This window comes from Carassius auratus, chromosome 47 (assembly GCF_003368295.1).
Source record: "Carassius auratus strain Wakin chromosome 47, ASM336829v1, whole genome shotgun sequence".
NCBI classification, from domain to species: domain Eukaryota; kingdom Metazoa; phylum Chordata; class Actinopteri; order Cypriniformes; family Cyprinidae; genus Carassius; species Carassius auratus.
Genome location: NC_039289.1, coordinates 12,028,312 through 12,048,554, shown reverse-complemented (window position 1 = coordinate 12,048,554; position 20,243 = coordinate 12,028,312). Strand labels below are relative to the sequence as shown.

Genomic DNA, 20,243 nt, shown 5'->3' with positions numbered 1-20,243 from the left:
CCTTTAAAAATATATATCCAGTAATCATTGTTTGCTTCTACTGTGAAGAAATGCAAAAAAAAATGGTTAATAATTATATATATAAATAAAATCCCACATAACGTTACACTGAACATGATTTCGGCAGCCTCGGTCTAATTAACGTTAAACTTTATATTTAACGTTCTATCGGTTTATATTCAAGTTCACAGCATGGATAGCATGAGCATCATCAAGCTCGAGCAGCAGGCATTCAAACAAACTAATTAACGTTACTACGGTTAAAAAATTTATTATTAGAGAGTTAACACTGTATAGTTTATAGTGATAAATTTCAAATAATTTAAAACAGGTAAGGTTATATTCGATTTTAACAGTTACCGTTACCTTAGACCACCTCTGAGACTGCTTTTGAGCTAATTAACCAAACAGAGCATTTATTTATTAAATTGAAAGAGAAAACCTACAAAAATACAAAACACTACTCCTCTTTGATGGCATTTAAACGTTATATCAGTTAAAATCTATGAATAAAAGTAGATTTATAGGACTTACCTTTCCTCCGTGTCCGTCCACTGGAAGTTGACCGTTACAAAATGACGGGCACGCGCACGTCGCGCACTTCACTCAGAAAGTGACGTGCCCTGCTAGTTTAAGGTTTAAATGTTAATTTGTCCCGTACTCTCTTTCATTAACAAACATTATCACCATTTGCTAAGTAAATTGTTTATTTTATTGTTCTTAAACTGATGGCATATATAATTATTTTAACATGCTTGATTAATTTTTTTGTATATTTCCCAAAGAATATGCTGTTCAAATGGTATCTTAATAATAATAATACATCTAGTGCAATAATATTAAAAGTTATCTGAAGACCAGCTGACCACGTCGCTACAATGTCCCCAATGGGACTAAGTAGCAACTGATCATCCAAAAAATCCAAATCAAGGGTACGTTTTTCTTAGCCTTCATCTTTCCCCTACAAGTCCCTACCCGGACTTACTTGACATTAGACAAACAAACAAACCGAAAACAGTATACTGAAACGCAGTGCAGCCGCTGAGCAGCGCACCGGAACTGTCTGTTTAAAACTTTTCAAACAAACCAATATCCCGGAGTAATTCATGCACTCAAACAGTACACTGACTGAACTGCTGTGAAGATGAACACCGAGCCGAGCCAGATAACGAACAAAACATTGACTCGTTCACGAGTCAAGAACCGTTTCTGTCAGACGCGTCCGACGCGTCCGGGAAAAAAAAAAAAAAAAAAAAACATATATAAAATAACAAAATATCTCAATGTTTAATTTTAAAGAGCTCCTGAAACATGAGTTGAGTTTGAAAGTAAACATTTTCTGAAGAGTAAGTATTTCCTTTCTGTAAAATAAAAAAAATAAAATAAAAAATAACTTTCTTTTGCGCTAGTGTGTCAGTAAGAAACACGGAGGAAGTAAAGTCAACAGAAAGTCTGTTACGATTTATTCAACAGACAGTAGAAACAGCAACTAACATCAGAGAACAACAGCATGTGATCTAGGTAAAGCTAATACTTGATTGCAATTAAAAGGTCATCAAGAGTAAAATGTTACAGTTTTCATGATTTTAGTAGAGCAGCATGAACTATGATAACAGACTGATGAATCTTCTAAACTGTATTGACCTTTCAAGTCACAGTGAAACTCACTGGGTTTCCTTTTTTAGGACGAGCAGCTCTCTGTCTTTCATTTTGTATGTGAATTTACACAAAGTGAATATCAGTGAAGTGAAGTGAAGATGAACTCCAGTCTCTCATCGCTGATCCTGCTGCTGCTGCTCATTCCAGGTTTGTGCATTAATGTCTGTTTTTCTCCTCTGTAATGTTTTTATTTAAATGTCTCCAATTATCTTTGACACTTTCCAAGAGTGATTATTTAGATTTACTTTGATCACTATTGCTCTGTATTTTCAAACAGTTGAATCATTTGAGGTCAGTTTAACTAAATGTCCAATAGGGCTGAATGTCAGATTGAATGTTGATCTTAATTACTTCACATGATTTTATACTTTTACTCATTAAAAATAGATTGGATGTAAACATATATTTCAGCAGCAGATTCATCAGTCTGGATGCACTATTATTTTTGTCATATTTGCTAGTATGAACACTGGATTGTTGGAGTAAAGATCTCTCATCTGACTGTATGTAAGTTTCATGTCAGTAATATTTTCTTCTTCAGGCCCTGTAACATTAGACCGCCTGACTGTGACCTGTAGGCAACAGAGTATTTGTGCTGTGAAGGGGACAGAAGTGACACTGAGGTGCTCTTACTCCAGTTTCAACATCAAATCTGTTTTCTGGTTCAGTGAGAAACAAAGTACAAACTGGAGAAAATACAATGAATCTGAAGATTTGACTTTAGACTCAGATTACTCAGGACGGGTGAAATATGAGATCTCAAGCAACTATTCAACGCTCACAATATCAGACGTGAGAGAGAGAGACTCTGGAGAATATCAGCTCATGTTCATCATGAAGGATGGAGTTAAACATCTCAGCTCAGCGGCCGTCAGTCTAACAGTCACAGGTGAAACTGAGTCCAGATTCTGAACACTTCAGCTGCTTTCATTTGACATGTGATGAAGATTTCTTAATCTTTACTCTATTCAGTCCTGCAGCTGAGGTTGAATCCTGCATCTATAGACCTGACAGATGAGATAGTAAAACTGATCTGTGATTCTTCCTGTGATTTCACCTCTGGAGTTTGGTATTACTGGATGAAGAATGGACAGTATTTCACACATACCAAGTCCACCTACATGTCTGTGTCAGTCAGCAGAGATGCTGGCAGCTTTTTTTGTTATCTTTATCCACATCGTGAACATCCCTCCCCTTCTGTGTGTGAGTGTCAAATAATACACACAGCGTGGTGCTGTTTGTTCATACATGTGTATATTTAAACAGATTAATTTAAACTGTGAGTTTCACAGCAGTAATCTGTGTCTCTTTCAGGCATTTCTAAGAGTGGCTGCTGGGATGTGACTTACTCCTCTAGAAGAGTCTGTGCTTTGGTCGGCTCAACAGTAGACATTTCCTGCACATACACACATCCCTCTCGTCATACTGTTAATAAAACATTCTGGCATTACCCATCTGGTGACTTCAAGGATCTGCGTGAGGAGCATCAGTTTGCTGGTCGTGTGAAGTATGTGGAGAACAAACTGAGAATCAAAGAGCTCAAGATCAGTGACTCTGGAGAATATCGATTCAGGATCATCACTAACACGACAACCGGCAAATACTCTGGATCACCTGGAGTCATTCTTACTGTGACAGGTTACTGATCATAATGATTTTGATCAAGAGTGAATGATAAGATTTTAAAGCCACCAATGGCAGGAAACTGTTCACAGACAGATTACAGTGCTATTTTATCAAGTTTTTGTTTACTATGTCACTCAAATTCATTGTTAAACTCAGCTTTACTTCAATTCTGTTTATCAGATACACAGGTAACAAGAAGCCCAGACGTTACATCAGAGGGACAGGAAGTGATATTAAACTGTTCAACTAAATGCACTCTGGACGACAAACATACTTACATCTGGTACAAGAACGGACGACAGGTAACAGATGGATTCACTAAAGACAACAAGCTGTACCTGGACTCAGTCAGTGATGAAGAGCTTCACCAGTATTCCTGTGCTGTAGGAGGTAACACATCTCTCATGATACATGTGCTTCAGTGTGAAATGTTTGATGAGTTCAGATGGTTTCTCTGATAGTCATGATTCACTTCTCTGTGTTGTGAAGATCCAGTGGACAGCACAGCGTTCAGACATTATACAGTCACTCTGCTGGTGTTTTTACCTCAGTTTCTCATAATAGCAGCTCTGTGGATGTGGTGAGTAAAATATTTAGTTAAATTCACAACTACATGACATAGAGTCAATATATCAAAATTAATTCAGATTGTAAATTTTTTTATTTTTAATTCAAAAGGTTTTTCATCAAAATGCATATTTCAAAACCAAACCAAGAACACAAGTGAAGGTGAGAAGTTATGTATATAGATAATCCGCTATAATATAAAAGATGCAATGGCAGCAACATTGGTTTTAATGTATTTAATGTTTTTGTGTTTGTCTGTATCAGAATCTGATGTTCTACATCTGTACATCTGCTGTCTGTCAATCAGAGCTGCTGGAGTGATGTCATTGTGATCTTCCATTGTGACATCATCACCTAGCAACAGAGAGAACTGTCAGCATCTACATCACTGATTGTTAGTCTAATGCTCAGATTTATTCATAATATGAGCCTTTCTTCAGACTTCAAACTGTTTTTTAACAAAGTCCCCTTCCACAAAAAAAAGGATTGAAAAGAAAAGGAGTGGCTTTTCTGTTCTGTTGATTTATTATCTTATTTTTTCTTTATTCGGTATGAGTGAACACTTTCATATGTTATGCGATAGCAATACATTTAAATTATAATATGTCTTCTTTATGTGTGATTTGAACACAAATAATATTCAGTAGTCCATAAACTTTCTTTAGGTAAAGTTTAATAACAAAATTTTCACGGTTCATGATTGCATTGTTTCCTGCTCGTTTCATGTTGATGTTGTTACGCTGATTGTTGATGTGGGGGTGTGGGCAACTGCATGTCATTCCCACAGACTATTTAATGCACTCTCTTTCATCTCTTGTTTGTCAGATCGTTTTTTTTTTGTTTTGTTTTGTTTTTTGAGGTCCTCCGTGCTGCATGACTGTCTCTCCCTGCTGTTCAGCGTTTTAATCTTTGTGGGTTTGTTCCGGTTCCGTGTTTCGCTGTGGATTACAACATCATCTGGATCTTTCATTATCTTTCACCAGCGCACTCTACTAACCATCTCACCTGTCCTGTGCTGTCCATCGAGGTCCCTGTGCTACCTGCCATCAGCCAAAGTCTTACATTATTTTCCTGTCAATAAATTGTTACTTGCATTTTGCTTCCTGTCATCTATTCCTGACCAAAATTAACTGGAAAAATGTTAATGCTTCAATACTGCTTCACAAAAGACTAACGGGTCTTGCCGGAAATGACATCATTGTCAATATGAAATATAATACACATATTAAATTATTTATTCTTAAAATTATTTTAAAATTGCTTAACACACAATTATTTATTTATTCCACATCTATATAAAAACAAATAAAACAAATAACATAAAAAATAACAAGTGGAAATGTTTGCAATAACATTTTACTGAAAACATTCTCCAAGTCATTGTCAGCGATTTTATAGTTCTTGGTGTGACCAGGACTTTTGTGTGAAAAAAAAACTGCTAAATTAGTAAAAACTGTTTTTAATAAGCAGAAAAACACCTTGTGTGTTCTTATAATTTTGGCGGAAACAGTGCTGTGATCTGTGTAAATGGCCTGGTAGAGTTGGTAGAGTGCCAATGACCAATCTTTTCTATATCTTGTGGTGGAAGTTCACCATACTCTTTTAAGACTGTCGTTAATGATTTAGGGACCCTTTTTTAGTTTTTTGTTACTTTCTACGCCTGAGTAAAGTAGCTTGGTTGCTACAAACATGGACGAAGATATGGATACAGCCTCTGTTGAGGCTTCTGCAAACAGCGAATGACATAAAGATATGAAGCGACAATCAAAAAGGTCAGCAAGTTACAAAAAGAATCGTTGGTAAAGCTGCAGTCCATCGAGGCCTCTGTGAAGGAAAACACCTCTTCAATCTCCAAGCTTACCTGCTCACTTGAAGCCATGAATAGACAAGTGGGAGACGTGATGGGGAAGATGCTTTCTCTGCAATCAAAGGTTGAGAACCTCGAAAAAGTACTTAAACAAAGACAAAAAGCTTTATTTTTGTTTTGTAAATCCCTGAAAAAGGGATGTTTATTTTCTGCAAGAGACACACTCTTGTGTGAACGATGAAAAGTTCTGGCAGTGGGGGAGCTCTGTTTCTTTCTGTCAAAACTCTAGTTCATGAGGTAAGATTTCAATGAAGCACCAGATTTTGTTGCTGATAGATTTCCGTCTAGATCTGTGTATAACTGCATTAACCCCCTTAATAGGAAAGTTATGTAGATGTCTGAACCTGAATGATGCACATAGATATTTAAACCCTGATAGCCCCATGTACACTTGGTTTAAATATGATCTTTCTAAAATAAATCTCGTTTTGACCTGTGGCTAATATCAGACTCTTTCATTTCATATTTGACATCAGCTCTAAAAGATCATGCAGCAATTCGTATTATTTTTTTCCTATGATAAATCTAAGCGAAGAAGAACAGTTAGCCCTGCTTAATGGACGTAAAATAGTAATTTTTTACTTCTTTTTTTTTTACAGATTAGGGAAATTGCGGAAAGTGTGAAGTCTCAGGCTAATATGTCAGCCACTTCTAAATGGGCACTATTTAAATTTGAATGTAGAAAATTATCTGTAAAATTCTGAAAGAAAATTAAAATAAAATAGAACGTCTATTAAAAATAAGGAAGTTACAGATTTAATTAGAAAGATGAGTGAAATTTTGAAGAATCCTAACCTTGGAGAAGATGACAATGAATCTCTTTATACTTTACAAAGCAGTCTGGATGATTTATTTTTAGAGAAAGCAAGGGGCACATTTATTAGATCGAGAGTAAAATGGCTCAAGTAAAAAAAAAAAAATAAACTGCTTATTTTTTCAACCCTAGAGAAAAAAACGTAAAAGTAATAAAAGGACGTTCGCTCTATATATTAATAATACACTATCTAATGACTCCTCCGTGATCTGTTCTAATTTTTATCTAAATCTATACACCTTTTCTTTTAAACTTGATGCCTCATCTTTATTTTTTCATATAGTTAATTCTGTGATTCCTAAAAATAATGACCACAATAGAGATCTTTATGAGGAACCCTTTACTATAGATGATCTTTATAACATAGTAAAAAGAATGCCACACAATAAATCACTTGGACCGGATGGCTTTCCATTTGAATTTTTTTAAGTCTTTGGGAAAGTATCTTCTTTATGAAGCCCTTACTAAGTGTGTAAACTATGTTGAACTGGCGGACTCACTGAAACAAGGACTCATTTGTCTTATACCTAAGCCTAATCAGGATCCAAATGTTTTGGATAATTGAAGCACGCCTAGTTTTTCCAGCTTTTTCCCTTAAAGGGGGGGTGAAATGCTTGTTTTCGCTCAATATCCTGTTAATCTTGAGTACCTACAGAGTAGTACAGGACCTTCATAGTTCCAAAAAGTCTTTAGTTTTATTATATTTATAAGAGAAGAATAGTCTGTGCCGATTTTTTTCGGAAAAACACGAGCCGCTGGAGGCGGGACGTGTGGGCGGAGCTAAAGAATCACAAGCGTGAGTAGGCTATTGCGTTGAGAGCGTTTGGAAGTTGTGACATTACCGTGAGGGAAAAACCATCATCCAAAACAAACCATGGCTAACAGTCAGATTCAGCCGTTTATTTATGATCCAGAATCAGATCCCGAGGCTGAAACTGAACGAGAGCATGTACATGTTATGTAACCCCTCTCTCCCGGGTCCTTTCTGACGCTCCTCGCACTCGCTCCGAGCGGGGCTCGAACCCGCGTCTCCGGCATGGGAGGCAGACGCACTAACAAGGAAGCAGAGATATTTTAAGCAGTTTTACTCACCGCCTGCGATTCCAACACACGTTGGGATTGCATCATCCTTAGGAAATAAACAATGTGCAAATCCGGCGTCAAACTGGGCCTTGTTTGTAAAACAAGAATCTTCGAAATGCATGGAACAAAACAAACACTTGCACAACTCCATTGATGCTCTGTAAAAATAAACTCCATCCACTGGTCCCTTAATGCTGTTTTTTTTTTTGGTAATCTGTGCAGGGTTGTCTTGCCCTCGCAACCAAAAACACACTCCTTTTGTGACTTTCTGCGACGCTCTCGCTCTGATCAGTGAAGTCTGTTGTGCTCTCTCTGCTCTGCTATACGGGAGCGCGCGCTCTTCCGGCAGACGTGCCCTCAGGACCCATATAAGGAAATTCCGCTTATACTCGAAAAAAACTTTCCGAAACTTGTGACAAACCGGAAGAAGTATTTTTGGAACAAAAATACTCCTTCAAATGTACAACTTAATTTTTTAAACTTTGTCCATGTTTAGCATGGGAATCCAACTCTTTAACAGTGTAAAAAACTCAGTATGCATGACATAGCATTTCACCCCCCCCTTTAATGTTAATTAAAAAAAGACTATTAAAATGATTAACTATCTGCTATTCCACTTTATTTGGAAAAATAAGACACAATTTGTACAATTAGTTTTTTATATGTGAATCTACATTTTTCATAGTCATGAAAATAAAGAAAACTCTTTGAATGAGAAGGTGTGTCCAAACTTTTGGTCTGTACTGTATATTCAACATTTATTTAAGCTTATTGATCTTATAAAACACACTATTCCATTCTTTTAAAGAAGATAGTAGCAAATAAAACTAATTATATATAACACAATATATAAAATAAACATTTAATATAATTTTAGGTCATTTTAGGTCACAACGTCTTGTATTATTATTATTTATTTTTATTTTTTCTAAAATCCTGTCAAAAGTGCACAAACTACTAGCTACTACTAAATATTGTAGAAACATAATTTTCTGTAAAGTTGCTTTGTAACGATTTGTATTGTAAAAAGCACTATACAAATAAACTTGAATTGAAAAAAAAAATTATAACTTAAATTTTTAAGAGTACTAAGAGACTACTAAAATGACATTACGTAAGGATGTTGAAAACATGGATGAGTGATTTACAAAATAAAAACTTTAATTTGAATCTTAACCAAAACCTGGCAGGTCCTCCCAGGGATGGTAAAACTGATGGGCCCACTCAGAGAGGGGTTGGTAAGGGGGGAGTTAGACCAAATTATCTCAGATGTAGTCTGTTAACCCTTTTCCAGATTGAATCTTCAGATCATAAGAGTTTAAATAAGATCTTTCAAAATTGAATGATTGTTTAGATTAAATCTTAAATGTTCTAAATAAAATTTATTACTTATTTACTTTCAATTTAACCCAAATTATGATTTTTATTCAACAGTACCTGTTTAAATCTTAGTTTATCATTTTAAAATAAACTTGTACTTAGCTTTACTTCAAGTAATTTTACTGCTCAAAAGCCTAAATAAAAAAGGGGCCATATCTTAGAGTTTTCCTAGTGTCCTATAATGTTCTCCTACTCAAAAATCTGACATGCTGATCTATTTCTTAACTTATTGTTCTTTATCAGACCTTTCTGAACAGTCCTTTATCAGCGTGTTGTGAACAGTCCTTTATCCTACTGTCAATATACTATTGGTTATCTACTGAAAATATATGTAGAAAGTTACAATATGTGATATATCCACTTTGTGTGCTGGTCTTTGAAGAGAGATTTTATGACTTTGTAGACACCAACCCCCATAAAGTTCCGGACTATTGAAAAAGTTTTGTTAAACTACAGACATGTCACCATGACAAGCATTGTTTGGATACCTGTTGAGTTGTAAACTGTGCTGGAATGAAAGAACACATGTGAGAGACTTCTGGGGTCACAGAGGCTCCTGAGAATATTTAAGTGCGCTTAAAAAGCACAGATCAAACTTAATGTAAAACGCACACCACACTAGACTCCTGATGTCCTGTGGTAGACAATACCTACACCATTAAAACCTATATACAATATAAGGTTCATGCTACTTTAATAAGTCTGTTAAATATGTGATCAATACACCATGAAATGAGAATCAGGCCACCAAATAAGACCAGTTCCAATCGGAGAATGAATATCTTGGGGGAAAATCATTTGAAATGTAGGTTTGTCAAAAAAGAAAGAATAATATTTGATGTGGTTTAATTGTAATTAAAAATAAATAAATAAAATGCCTTAAAACATTGTGTCAAATTTATTAGGTGGCCTGATTCTCATTTCATGGCCATATTGTCACAGTGTCTGAACTGTGTTCCCTGGGTGTCCACTAGTGGTCTCAAGAATCACCCCACTGCAGGCACTACATTTCCCACAAGCCTTTGTCCGTTTCATCACTGTTAATTGCACACCTGTAATTGCACTCAGCTTTCCCCACTTTCACATAGTTTACCGGTTTGTATAGTTTCATGGAGTCCTTGGTTTATGTCACCCTGATTTATCGTGTTCCCTAGTGTTCTTGTTTTTGGACTGCTTTTGTTTATATTGCCTGTCTGGACTACCAGCAGTGTGGTATTTCATATCTGTTCCCCAGCCACCAGAGGACCGGATGGGGAGACTTTTGAATCTAACCACCCTCCGTCAAAAGGGGAGTGAGGTGAGTGGTTTGGCTCAAACTCTCCATTATACTGGGGTATAATGATGAGGCACTTAAAGACCTATTTAACGTCTACCTGCATGACCCTCTGCCTGAGTGGGAGATGAAGGGGCTGGAGATCCTGGACTTTTGGGGGTTCACCAGGTACCTACACCATCGTTCTCAATGGGATACTCCAGCCACACCTGTCTCTCCAGACATGATGGCCGACTCTAGGCCTGTGTCTCTGTGTTGACCCTCCAGAGTCGAGTCAGGTCCCCAATGACCAGGTCCCCGCTGATTTCAAAGAGTCGAGTCAGGTCCCCATGGTCCCTCCAGAGTTGAGTCAGGTCCCCGTTGACCAGGTCCCTGCTGACCCTCCAGAGTCGAATCAGGCTTCTGTCTCGTCTGCTCAGCTGTCATGGTCCTCTGCTCGGCCCTGGTGGGCCTCTGTCTCGTCCGGATGGCTGTGGTGTTCTTCTGCTCCGCCCTGGGGGGCTTCTGTCTCATCTGCTCGGCTGTCGTGGTCCTCTGTGCTGCAATAGGCGGGCTCCAGTTACGCCTACACCGTCCCGGCGGGCTCCAGTTCTACCTGCTCCATCCTGGATTCCCACTCTGTCGGCACTGCCCTGGGCCCCTGAACCTTCCAATCCACCCTGGTCTCTTTGTTTTTTTGTTGTTGTTTTTTTTTTCACTTCCTGTTTCTGTTCCCCTCTATGGACCTGGCCCTCCGTCCCTCCCCCGATCCTCCACCAGTCCACCTCCCTCCTGGTCTCTTTGTTCTTTGGTTTGTTTTTGTGTTCTGAGGAGCATCTGGTAGCTGGTTCCTTAAAGGGGGGGGGGGGGGGGTAATGTCAAAGTGTCTGGTCTGTGTTCCCTGGGTGTCCACTAGTGGTCTCAATTCCCCATAGAATCACCCCACTGCAGGCACTACATTTCAGACAAGCCTTTGTCTGTTTCATCTTGATTGGAAATTACTTACATAAAAGAATAAACTACTAATAGAAAAATAGCAAAATATCTCAAGGTTTAATTTAAAGAGCTCATGTAACATAACAGCTAATATTAAATTCCTGAGTTTAGTCTGACGGTAAACATTTTTGAGGAGCAAGCATCTCCTTTCTCTAAAAAAAAAAAAAAAAAATATATATATATATATATATATATATATATATATATATATATATATATATATATATATATATATATATATATATATAAATACATTTATAACATCTCTTTTGCCCTAGTGTGTCACTAAGAAACAGGAAGGAAGTAAAGTCAACAGAAAGTCTGTAACGATTTATTCAACAGATAGAAGAAACAGCACCTAACATCAGAGAACAACAGCATGCAATGTAGAAAAAGCTAATATTTGATTGCATTTAAAATGTCATCTGGAGTAAAATGTTACTGTTTCCCTAACTTTCATGGGTAGTATGAACTAGGATAGACTGATGAATCTTCTAAACTGTATTGACACTTCAAGTCACAGTGAAACTCGCCGAGTTTCCTTTTTCAGGATGAGCAGCTCTCTGTCTTTCATTGTATATGTGAATTTACACAAAGTGAAGATCATCGAAGTGAAGTGAAGTGAAGTGAAGTGAATGATGATGAACTCCAGTCTCTCATCGCTGATCCTGCTGCTGCTCATTCCAGGTTTGAGCATTACTGTGTTTTTCTCCTCTGTAATGTTTTTATTTAAATGTGTCTCGAATAATCTTCAACATTTTCCAAGAGTGGTTATTTTGATTTATTTCGATCATTATTGCTCTGTATTTTCAAACAGTTTAATCATTTGAGGTCAGTTTAACTAAATGTCCAGTAGGGCTGAATGTCTGTCTGAATGTTGATCTTAATTACTTTACATGACTTTATACTTTTACTCATTAAAAATGGATTGGGTGTAAACATATATCTCAGCAGCAGATTCGTCTTTGCTTTGGATGCAGTCATATTTGCTAGTATGAACACTGGATTGTTGCAGTAAAGATCTCTCATCTGACTGTATGTAAGCTTCATCTCAATAAAATGTTCTTGTTCAGGCCCTGTAACATTAGACCGCCTGACTGTGACCTGTAGTCAACAGAGTATTTGTGCTGTGAAGGGGACAGAAGTGACACTGAGGTGCTCTTACTCCAGCTTCAACATCAAATCTGTTTTCTGGTTCATTGAGAAACAAAGTACAAACTGGAGAAAATACAATGAACCTGAAGATTTGACTTTAGACTCAGATTACTCAGGACGGGTGAAAGATGAGATCTCAAGCAACTATTCAACGCTCACAATATCAGACGTGAGAGAGACAGACTCTGGAGAATATCAGCTCATGTTCATCATGAAGGATGGAGTTAAACATCTCAGCTCAGCGGCCGTCAATCTAACAGTCACAGGTGAAACTGAGTCCAGATTCTGAACACTTCAGCTGTTTTCATTTGACATGTGATGAAGATTTCTTAATCTTTACTCTATTCAGTCCTGCAGCTGAGGTTGAATCCTGCATCTATAGACCTGAAAGATGAGATAGTAAAACTGATCTGTGATTCTTCCTGTGATTTCACCTCTGAAGTTAGTTATCGCTGGATGAAGAATGGACAGTATTTCACACATACCAAGTCCACCTACATGTCTGTGTCAGTCAGCAGAGATGCTGGCAGCTTTTCCTGTAATCTATATCCACATTATGAACATCCCTCCTCTTCTGTGTGTGAGTGTCAAATAATACACACAGCGTGGTGCTGTTTGTTCATACATGTGTATATTTAAACAGATTAAATTAAACTGTGAGTTTCACAGCAGTAATCTGTGTCTCTTTCAGGCATTTCTAAGAGTGGATGCTGGGATGTGACTTACTCCTCTAGAAGAGTCTGTGCTTTGGTCGGCTCAACAGTAGACATTTCCAGCACACACACACATCCCTCTGGTTATAATGTAAATAAAACATTCTGGCATTACCCATCTGGTGACTTCAAGGATCTGCGTGAGGAGCATCAGTTTGCTGGTCGTGTGGAGTATGTGGAGAACAAACTGAGAATCAAAGAGCTCAAGATCAGTGACTCTGGAGAATATCTATTCAGGATCATCACTAACATGACAAACAGCAATTACTCTGGATCACCTGGAGTCATTCTTACTGTGACAGGTAACTAACTGGTCATAATGAATTTGATCAATAATGAATGTTAAAATTTTAAATCCAGACAGATCACAGTGTCATTTTATCAAGTTTTTGTTTACTATGTCACTCAAACTCAATGTTAAACTCAGCTTTACTTTTTTTTTTATTAAACCTTTATTTAACCAGGGAAATAATCACATTGAGATAAATATCTCATTTACAAGTGAGCCCTGGCCAAGGTAGCAGCACACAATAACTACAAAAAACAAGTTGCACAACACACACATATACAGCATTACAACAAGATTAAACGTTAAGAGCAAGTACAGACAGATTTGAATGTTTGGTTGAGATATAACTTGAACTCATTAATTGAAATAAGTACATCAAGTTTCAATGATCTTTGGATCTCATTCCAAGCAGCTGATGCGCTATAAATAAAAGCAGTTTTTCCAAACTCTGTCTTCATTAAAGGAACATTTAAAAGAACATATCTACTTGAACGTAGATTATACCCTTGACTATTAAAAGTTAATAGACTATTCATATATTGAGGAAGCTGGCCAACTAATGCCTTATACACAAGTATGAGCCAGTGCTTGTACCTTCTTATATGAAGTGAAGGCCAACCTACCATTTCATACAGTGCACAATGATGAGTGTGATATTTTGTGCAAGTTATAAATCTTAGAGCAGAGTGATAAACAGAATCTAATGATTGTAAGAGAGCTTTAGTGGTATTTCTGTAAAAAACATCTCCATAATCTAAAATAGGTAAGAAGGTAGATTCCACCAACTTTCTCCTGGCTGACTGTGAAAAACATGCACTATTCCGAAAATAAAACCCCAGCTGCAACCTTAACTTAGACAACAGTTGTTTAACATGTAATTTAAATGATAAGTCCTCTTCCAGCACAAACCCTGGATATTTGTAAGAGGAGACCAGTTCTATACTTTTACCTTGCAGAGTGTAAAGAGGTGTGGGAGAAAAATCAGACTTGTGTTTCCTAGAAAAGACCATGTATTTAGTTTTCTTATCATTCAGGACTAATTTTAAAGAAAATAGGTTACGCTGAACTAATTCAAATGCTTTCTGCAACTTTAAAATGCAATTGTCAATAGAAGATGCAAAACAGTAAATAATGGTATCGTCGGCATATAAATGAATACTTGCGTCTGATAGATTATCACCAAGATTGTTAATATATAATGTAAACAACAGGGGACCCAAAATGGACCCCTGTGGCACACCAGATTCAATGGTGAGCTTATCAGAAAGAGACCCCTTAATTTGCACTCTTTGACACATATTCTTTAAATAGTTCCTAATCCAACCTAATTCGGTTTCAGAAAGACCAATATAATGTAAACGCGACAAAAGAATACCATGATTGACCGTATCAAAAGCTTTGGTCAAATCAATAAACATTGCAGCACAAGATCTTCCAGTATCTAGGGCGCAGGTAATGTCATTTAAAACTTTCATAGTAGCAGTTACTGTACTATGATTTTTTCTGAAACCAGACTGAAACCTAGAAAAAATGCTATTGTTAATTAAAAATTCCTTTAGCTGTTCGGTAACAATAGATTCTAAAATTCTAAAATCGAAATGGTCTATAATTATTTAAAATGGTTGGATCACCACCTTTCAACAGGGGTACAACCAAAGCAGATTTCCAAACATCAGGAATAATATTCTGTTCCAACGATAAATTAAAAATATAAGCTAATGGGCCAGCAATGATCTCGGCAGCTAATTTAAAAAAATATGGCTCAATTTCATCAGGCCCTGCAGACTTCTTGATGTCTAAATTTATTAGACCTTTTAAAACCTCACTTCTTGAAATTGGAGAAAAATTAAAGGTCGGACTATCTTCTCTCAGAAAAGATGGATTTGGTATAACGCTCATAGGGATTTCTTTGAAAATAGAACTTGAAGAAATAAAGTGCTTATTAAAAATATTTACCATATCCGTCTTATTATTAATGAGACTATCTTTTACTAAAATTTGGTTAGGAAAATCATTCGATAACGTGGAGGGAGAAAGTGATTTGTTGGTTTTCCAAAATTGTATAGGATTATTCAGATTTTGTGAGGTTTCTTTTAGATAATAGTCAGATTTAGATCTTCATACAAGAGCTGTGCATTTGTTTCTCAATACCCTAAATGCTACCCAGTCTCTTTCTGTATCTGAATTCCTCGCAATGGCCCAAGCCAAATTTCTTTCATGAAGGAGTTCAGATAATTCATTTGAAAACCATGGATTTTCGCGGCCTTTTACTCTAAAAATCCTAACAGGTACATGTCTATTCACAATCTTCAAGAATAAAGTGTGAAAATACTGCCATGCAATGGACACATCAGGCAATAAAAACAGTCTGTCCCAGTCTTATGCAGAAACCCCTGAATATCAAACAATTTAAAGTTCCTTTTTTACTTTGGGAATTTTACAATTTCTTATAACCGCTATAGTGCAATGATCACTGACATCATCAGGGAAAATCCCTGAATAGGTATATTTATGGGGTTTATTTGTTAGTATAAGATCTAATAAAGTGGACTTGCTTGAGTTCTTATGATTTGGCCGTGTTGGTGAATCAATGAGTTGAGTAAAGTTCACAGAATCACAATATGCTTTGAACTGACCTGAATTTGAGGTCAGCCAGTTCCAATTCAATTCACCCAATAATAAAAGACATCTGCTTTAGTCGTCTTGGCCCATATTTGTACTTGATCTAATTTTGGCAACAGGCTACGAACATTTAGATGTACAATGCCAAGGCCTGTTCTATTTGAAAAATCTAAAGGAGTTAAAACAACTCCCACTGGACCAGGATTTGGATTAATACCGGCCAACAAAAGCAGCAACATTATCAGATATCGCTGCCTTACATTTTTTGATGTACATTGATCATTTCGAGAGACCGATAGAGAGATCTTAGGGATGAGAGTAAAGATGAGTGAGTTCTTTGTCCTTGTGTCCATTAACACGGAGTTACTAACAGACCGGAATATAAAAATAATGTCCGTACATTTGGATGGAAGAAGCATATGGAGAAATGAATCGCTTTTTCTTCCGTTTTTGTTGGTAAATCCCATAGTCCAAGCATGAAGATTACCGTGCAGAAAAGCAACACCTTCATATTACCAGCGTTTGAAACCAAAATCGTTCAGACTAAATCCGAGACAAATTAAACTCGCTCGGACAGCTCCACGACCCCAACAGAAGGGCAAGGAGCAGAGCGATAATGTAGAAGATATGAGTCTTGTTTACGGGCAATCAGCAGCTGAAGAGTTTAAGGCAAGAAACATCACCGACCTTAACTGGCCAAATCCCCACCGCCAAGATGATCTATGAATCCGGGGGTTCTTCAAGTAGATGACGTGCTTTTCCGTGCTGTTGTTTAACGCCGATGCTTTCCAAAGCAACAACGTGTTGATGAGATGTCGAGACGGAATTGTGCAACTGGTAAGCACGCTTCACCCAGCGCAAAACCGGACAGCCAACTGTCTGATTCACTGTCGTTTAACGCAAACGCTTCCCAAAGCGAAAGCGAGGTGGGTGACGACACGAAGTGGAGTAACGTTAACAAGTAAGCACGCTTCACCCAACACAAAGCAGATTGTAGGTAGCTCAAAGTCCGTTACAACAAATCTAACTTAATCCAGACTCAGTTCGAAAAAGAGCCCAGATTTTAAACGCCTTCTTGGAATAAAACTCTCAACATGTAAAATAATCAAAAGAAGACTATAAATCAACAGATCAGACAAGACAAACACAGTACTGCCATCTTGGATTCCACTTCTGTGGTTGCACTTATCACAGTATTCTGTTTTTCAGATACACAGGTAACAAGAAGCCCAAACATTATATCAGAGGGACAGGAAGTGATATTAATCTGTTCAACTAAATGCACTCTGAACAAAAACACCTCTTACATCTGGTACAAGAACGGACGACAGGTAACAGATGGATTCACTAAAGACAACAAGCTGTACCTGGACTCAGTCAGCGATGAAGAGCTTCATCAGTATTCCTGTAATGTAGGAGGTAACACATCTCTCCTGATACATGTAGTTTAATACAAAATTATTTTTGCAGTCTGTGTGACTAATCTTAAATTCAGATGATTAATTTCTGTGTTGTACAGACCATAAGGAGAGCTCAGTGTTAAGAAACTCTGCATTCATACTGTGTGTGATTTTGGCTCTCGCACTCATAGGAGTCTTGTGGTATAGGTCAGTGCATTTTAGTTTAAGTTTTGGGATAAAAACAATTAAAAACAGTAAAATGATGATGAGCAAAAACAAAGATAAATATTTAAGATTTTCCACAATTTATGTGACAAATAAAATGAAAATGTGACCAATCACGGAAAGTAGGGACACAAGTCAGTTCTGGGGCATTTTGAGTTATTCCCAGATTCTGAAAGTGTAGTCTCCAAGTTTTCCAATGATGTGTAACACATGGAAATCTGATAATATTTGGAGAAGTTGTGGCCAATTGAAGGTAGGCACTCAAAAAAGCTCAAAAAGCAGAAAATAGCCTCTGAAGATTGTGCAGTTTGTGACAATGGGGCTCATTTACATCTCATTTAGATAAGCCATACCCCCTGCATAGCAACGACAGACACAACGGGAAAAATCGGAACGCATACTATTAATAATAAAGGAGAATGTGCGTTGTAAATGTCAGTAATTTAGCTTTTTTGACTTTTATAAAAATGATTTAGAGGCTGAAATATGTGAGTTTTATCTTTTTATAAAAAACATTTAATCTTTCAAATGTGCCCATCATTTTGAATGTTATTATTTTAATGTTTATGTAAACAAAAAGTACATATTGATGCCAATTTTATTTGTTATTTGCTGGTTTTCTACCTAAAACTTGGTGAATTGATTTCATTGTGTAGCATTAGGACTTTTTTAACAGGATTCTGTGATAACCGATGAGCTAGCTAATAACAATAGGTAGATATGGGAAGGTCTAAACATGGACTAAACATGAGATAACGTGTACATGTTCTTATAATGAACACAAAACGACAAACTTTAATGTTTATGGAAACTCACCCCATAAGAAACAAAAGCATTCTTGCAGATCTCGATGCCTCCAATGAAAAGTCGTTCGGGCACACTTTCTCTTTGTCGGGGTCTTCTTTGTGGATTTAACCATCTCCGAAGTTTGCACTGTGTGTCTGTTTGCCTGTAAATGTTACGGATTTTCCCCATTTCTCTGTCTTTATCCCCATCAAATGTTACTTTCAATATAGCCTCTGATATCTTACGGTCTAACTCGTCTGACGCCAGTCCAATACATTCTTCCTCATCGTCATCTTCGCTCAGTTGTAGATTAGGGATATTATACAGTCTTATTATGCTGCTTTCATCGTCGCTCAGATCGTCTTCAGAATCAGTGAGCACTTGTTTATAAGCATCCTGCTTGTCAAAGAAGTACTTCGAAACATTTTCGGTGTAACGGCCACGGCTCAGCTCGTCTGCGTTCATCTTTGTGGCGTCCATCTTCATTGAATTTTGATATCAGCTAGAGCCGGCCAGAGCACTGCATACTAAGTAGCCACGCTTCCCTCGGAGAGCGGGGGCAATAACAAAAGAAACAAAAGCCGGCTTATGAAACTGCCCCTACTACGTGCTAGAATCTCCGACAAACAAGCTGATTTCAACCTGTACAACATGTACGCTTTTAAATATACCAATACTTCTATCTGAAACATGGAGAGGCTTCTTTGTGAAATCAACTAACAGATTCTGCAAAAGAACGAAAATCACCAATTTTGAAAAAAAAAAAAACGCTTCTTTCTCATTTTGCTCGAAAGTTGTGCTGCCGACTTGTGTCACTGGTTTCTGTGTCGAGTCACAAATGTGAATTGTAAATATATTAAATTTAGAAAAATCTAAAATAGCAGACTCAGTTTTGGACCACATAATATGCTATATATTTAAATGTCTGTTTCTTTAAGGAGGGGAAGCTGTACCTTGTCTAAAACCCACAGGATTGAAAAGAGAGAGGAGGAGGTTCAGGTAAGGATGGCTGAAGCTAAATTGAATTAGATTTTTACATTTTAATAATGCTGACTTTTGTTTCACTGTCCTTCCCCATCAGTATGACTCGGTGCACAATAACAATGCATCCTCTGACCTCACGCAGAAAGCAGATGCTACCGACAATCAAGACGTTCATTATTCCGGCATTAATTTGAAAACAAAACACCCATCTTCAATCCCCACAGATGAATATCCAACAGACAATACAGACACAGACAATGTCCATTATGCCACTGTGATGTTCAAATAACAACATTGTTATTGCATTTGGTATGTTATTGTATTTGGCATGTTTGAATGGTATAATTGACTATTGCCCTTGGCAACTGATTTCATACACTGTGGATTTCTCATGATCATGTATCACTCTTTTTTATCGCAATAAAATAATTACATTGCATATCAATATTTGACATTTGTTTACATGCAACAATAAAATAAAAATAACTATAAAAATAAATGAATAATAATAAATTCATAGTATTACTTTTAGGAACGCCTTCAAGGTAATGCCTCTGATTCTGATTTCTGACTCATTTTTATATCAGTGTCAAGCACTAAAGTCCAAGTTACCCTGGATTCTAATGTTAGATCAATGAGCTGGCAGGAGTAGGAACACAACTGGTTGGTTGTGCTAAAAATCTGGTTAATCATACATTTAGAGATCAGTATTTGGCCAGCAAAAGCTTGACTTTAAAACAGACATGGTGTTTTTGCACAACCGCTGATCATGAGAACTGTTGTCATGGCCTTGACTATAGCCCTTGTGGGTAAGTAGCCTGCAAT

The 20,243-nt window shown here is 37.1% G+C and overlaps 1 protein-coding gene across 3 annotated transcripts; it reads left to right on the top strand.

Moving 5' to 3' along the window:
- Positions 1-1,412: 1,412 nt before the first annotated feature.
- Positions 1,413-19,843, top strand: LOC113065115 (sialoadhesin-like). 3 transcript variants are annotated; one of them, XR_003278935.1, is made up of 10 exons: positions 1,413-1,521; positions 1,686-1,806; positions 2,201-2,548; positions 2,632-2,862; positions 2,974-3,297; positions 3,466-3,675; positions 3,775-3,865; positions 3,964-4,014; positions 4,117-4,246; positions 4,712-4,946. XR_003278935.1 is itself a non-coding variant. In XM_026236313.1 (9 exons), exons 2-9 carry the CDS (start codon positions 1,758-1,760, stop codon positions 19,705-19,707), a joined length of 1,503 nt encoding a protein of 500 aa, XP_026092098.1. In that variant the 5' UTR covers positions 1,413-1,521; positions 1,686-1,757; the 3' UTR covers positions 19,708-19,843. The 3 variants fall into 3 exon arrangements, 2 of the variants coding, with proteins under 2 accessions (XP_026092098.1, XP_026092099.1); XM_026236313.1 differs by lacking the exons at positions 3,466-3,675; positions 3,775-3,865; positions 3,964-4,014; positions 4,117-4,246; positions 4,712-4,946 and adding exons at positions 17,233-17,442; positions 17,543-17,630; positions 19,373-19,433; positions 19,516-19,843; XM_026236314.1 differs by having other exon boundaries at positions 4,117-4,946.
- Positions 19,844-20,243: the final 400 nt, after the last annotated feature.

Excerpts from the sequence above, each read along its gene's own strand:
- LOC113065115 (XM_026236313.1), top strand. The coding sequence starts at position 1,758 with ATGAACTCCAGTCTCTCATCGCTGATCCTGCTGCTGCTGCTCATTCCA. Across the intron at positions 2,549-2,631 it reads CGTCAGTCTAACAGTCACAG|TCCTGCAGCTGAGGTTGAAT; the intron begins GTGAAACTGAGT and ends TACTCTATTCAG. Across the intron at positions 2,863-2,973 it reads ACATCCCTCCCCTTCTGTGT|GCATTTCTAAGAGTGGCTGC; the intron begins GTGAGTGTCAAA and ends TGTCTCTTTCAG.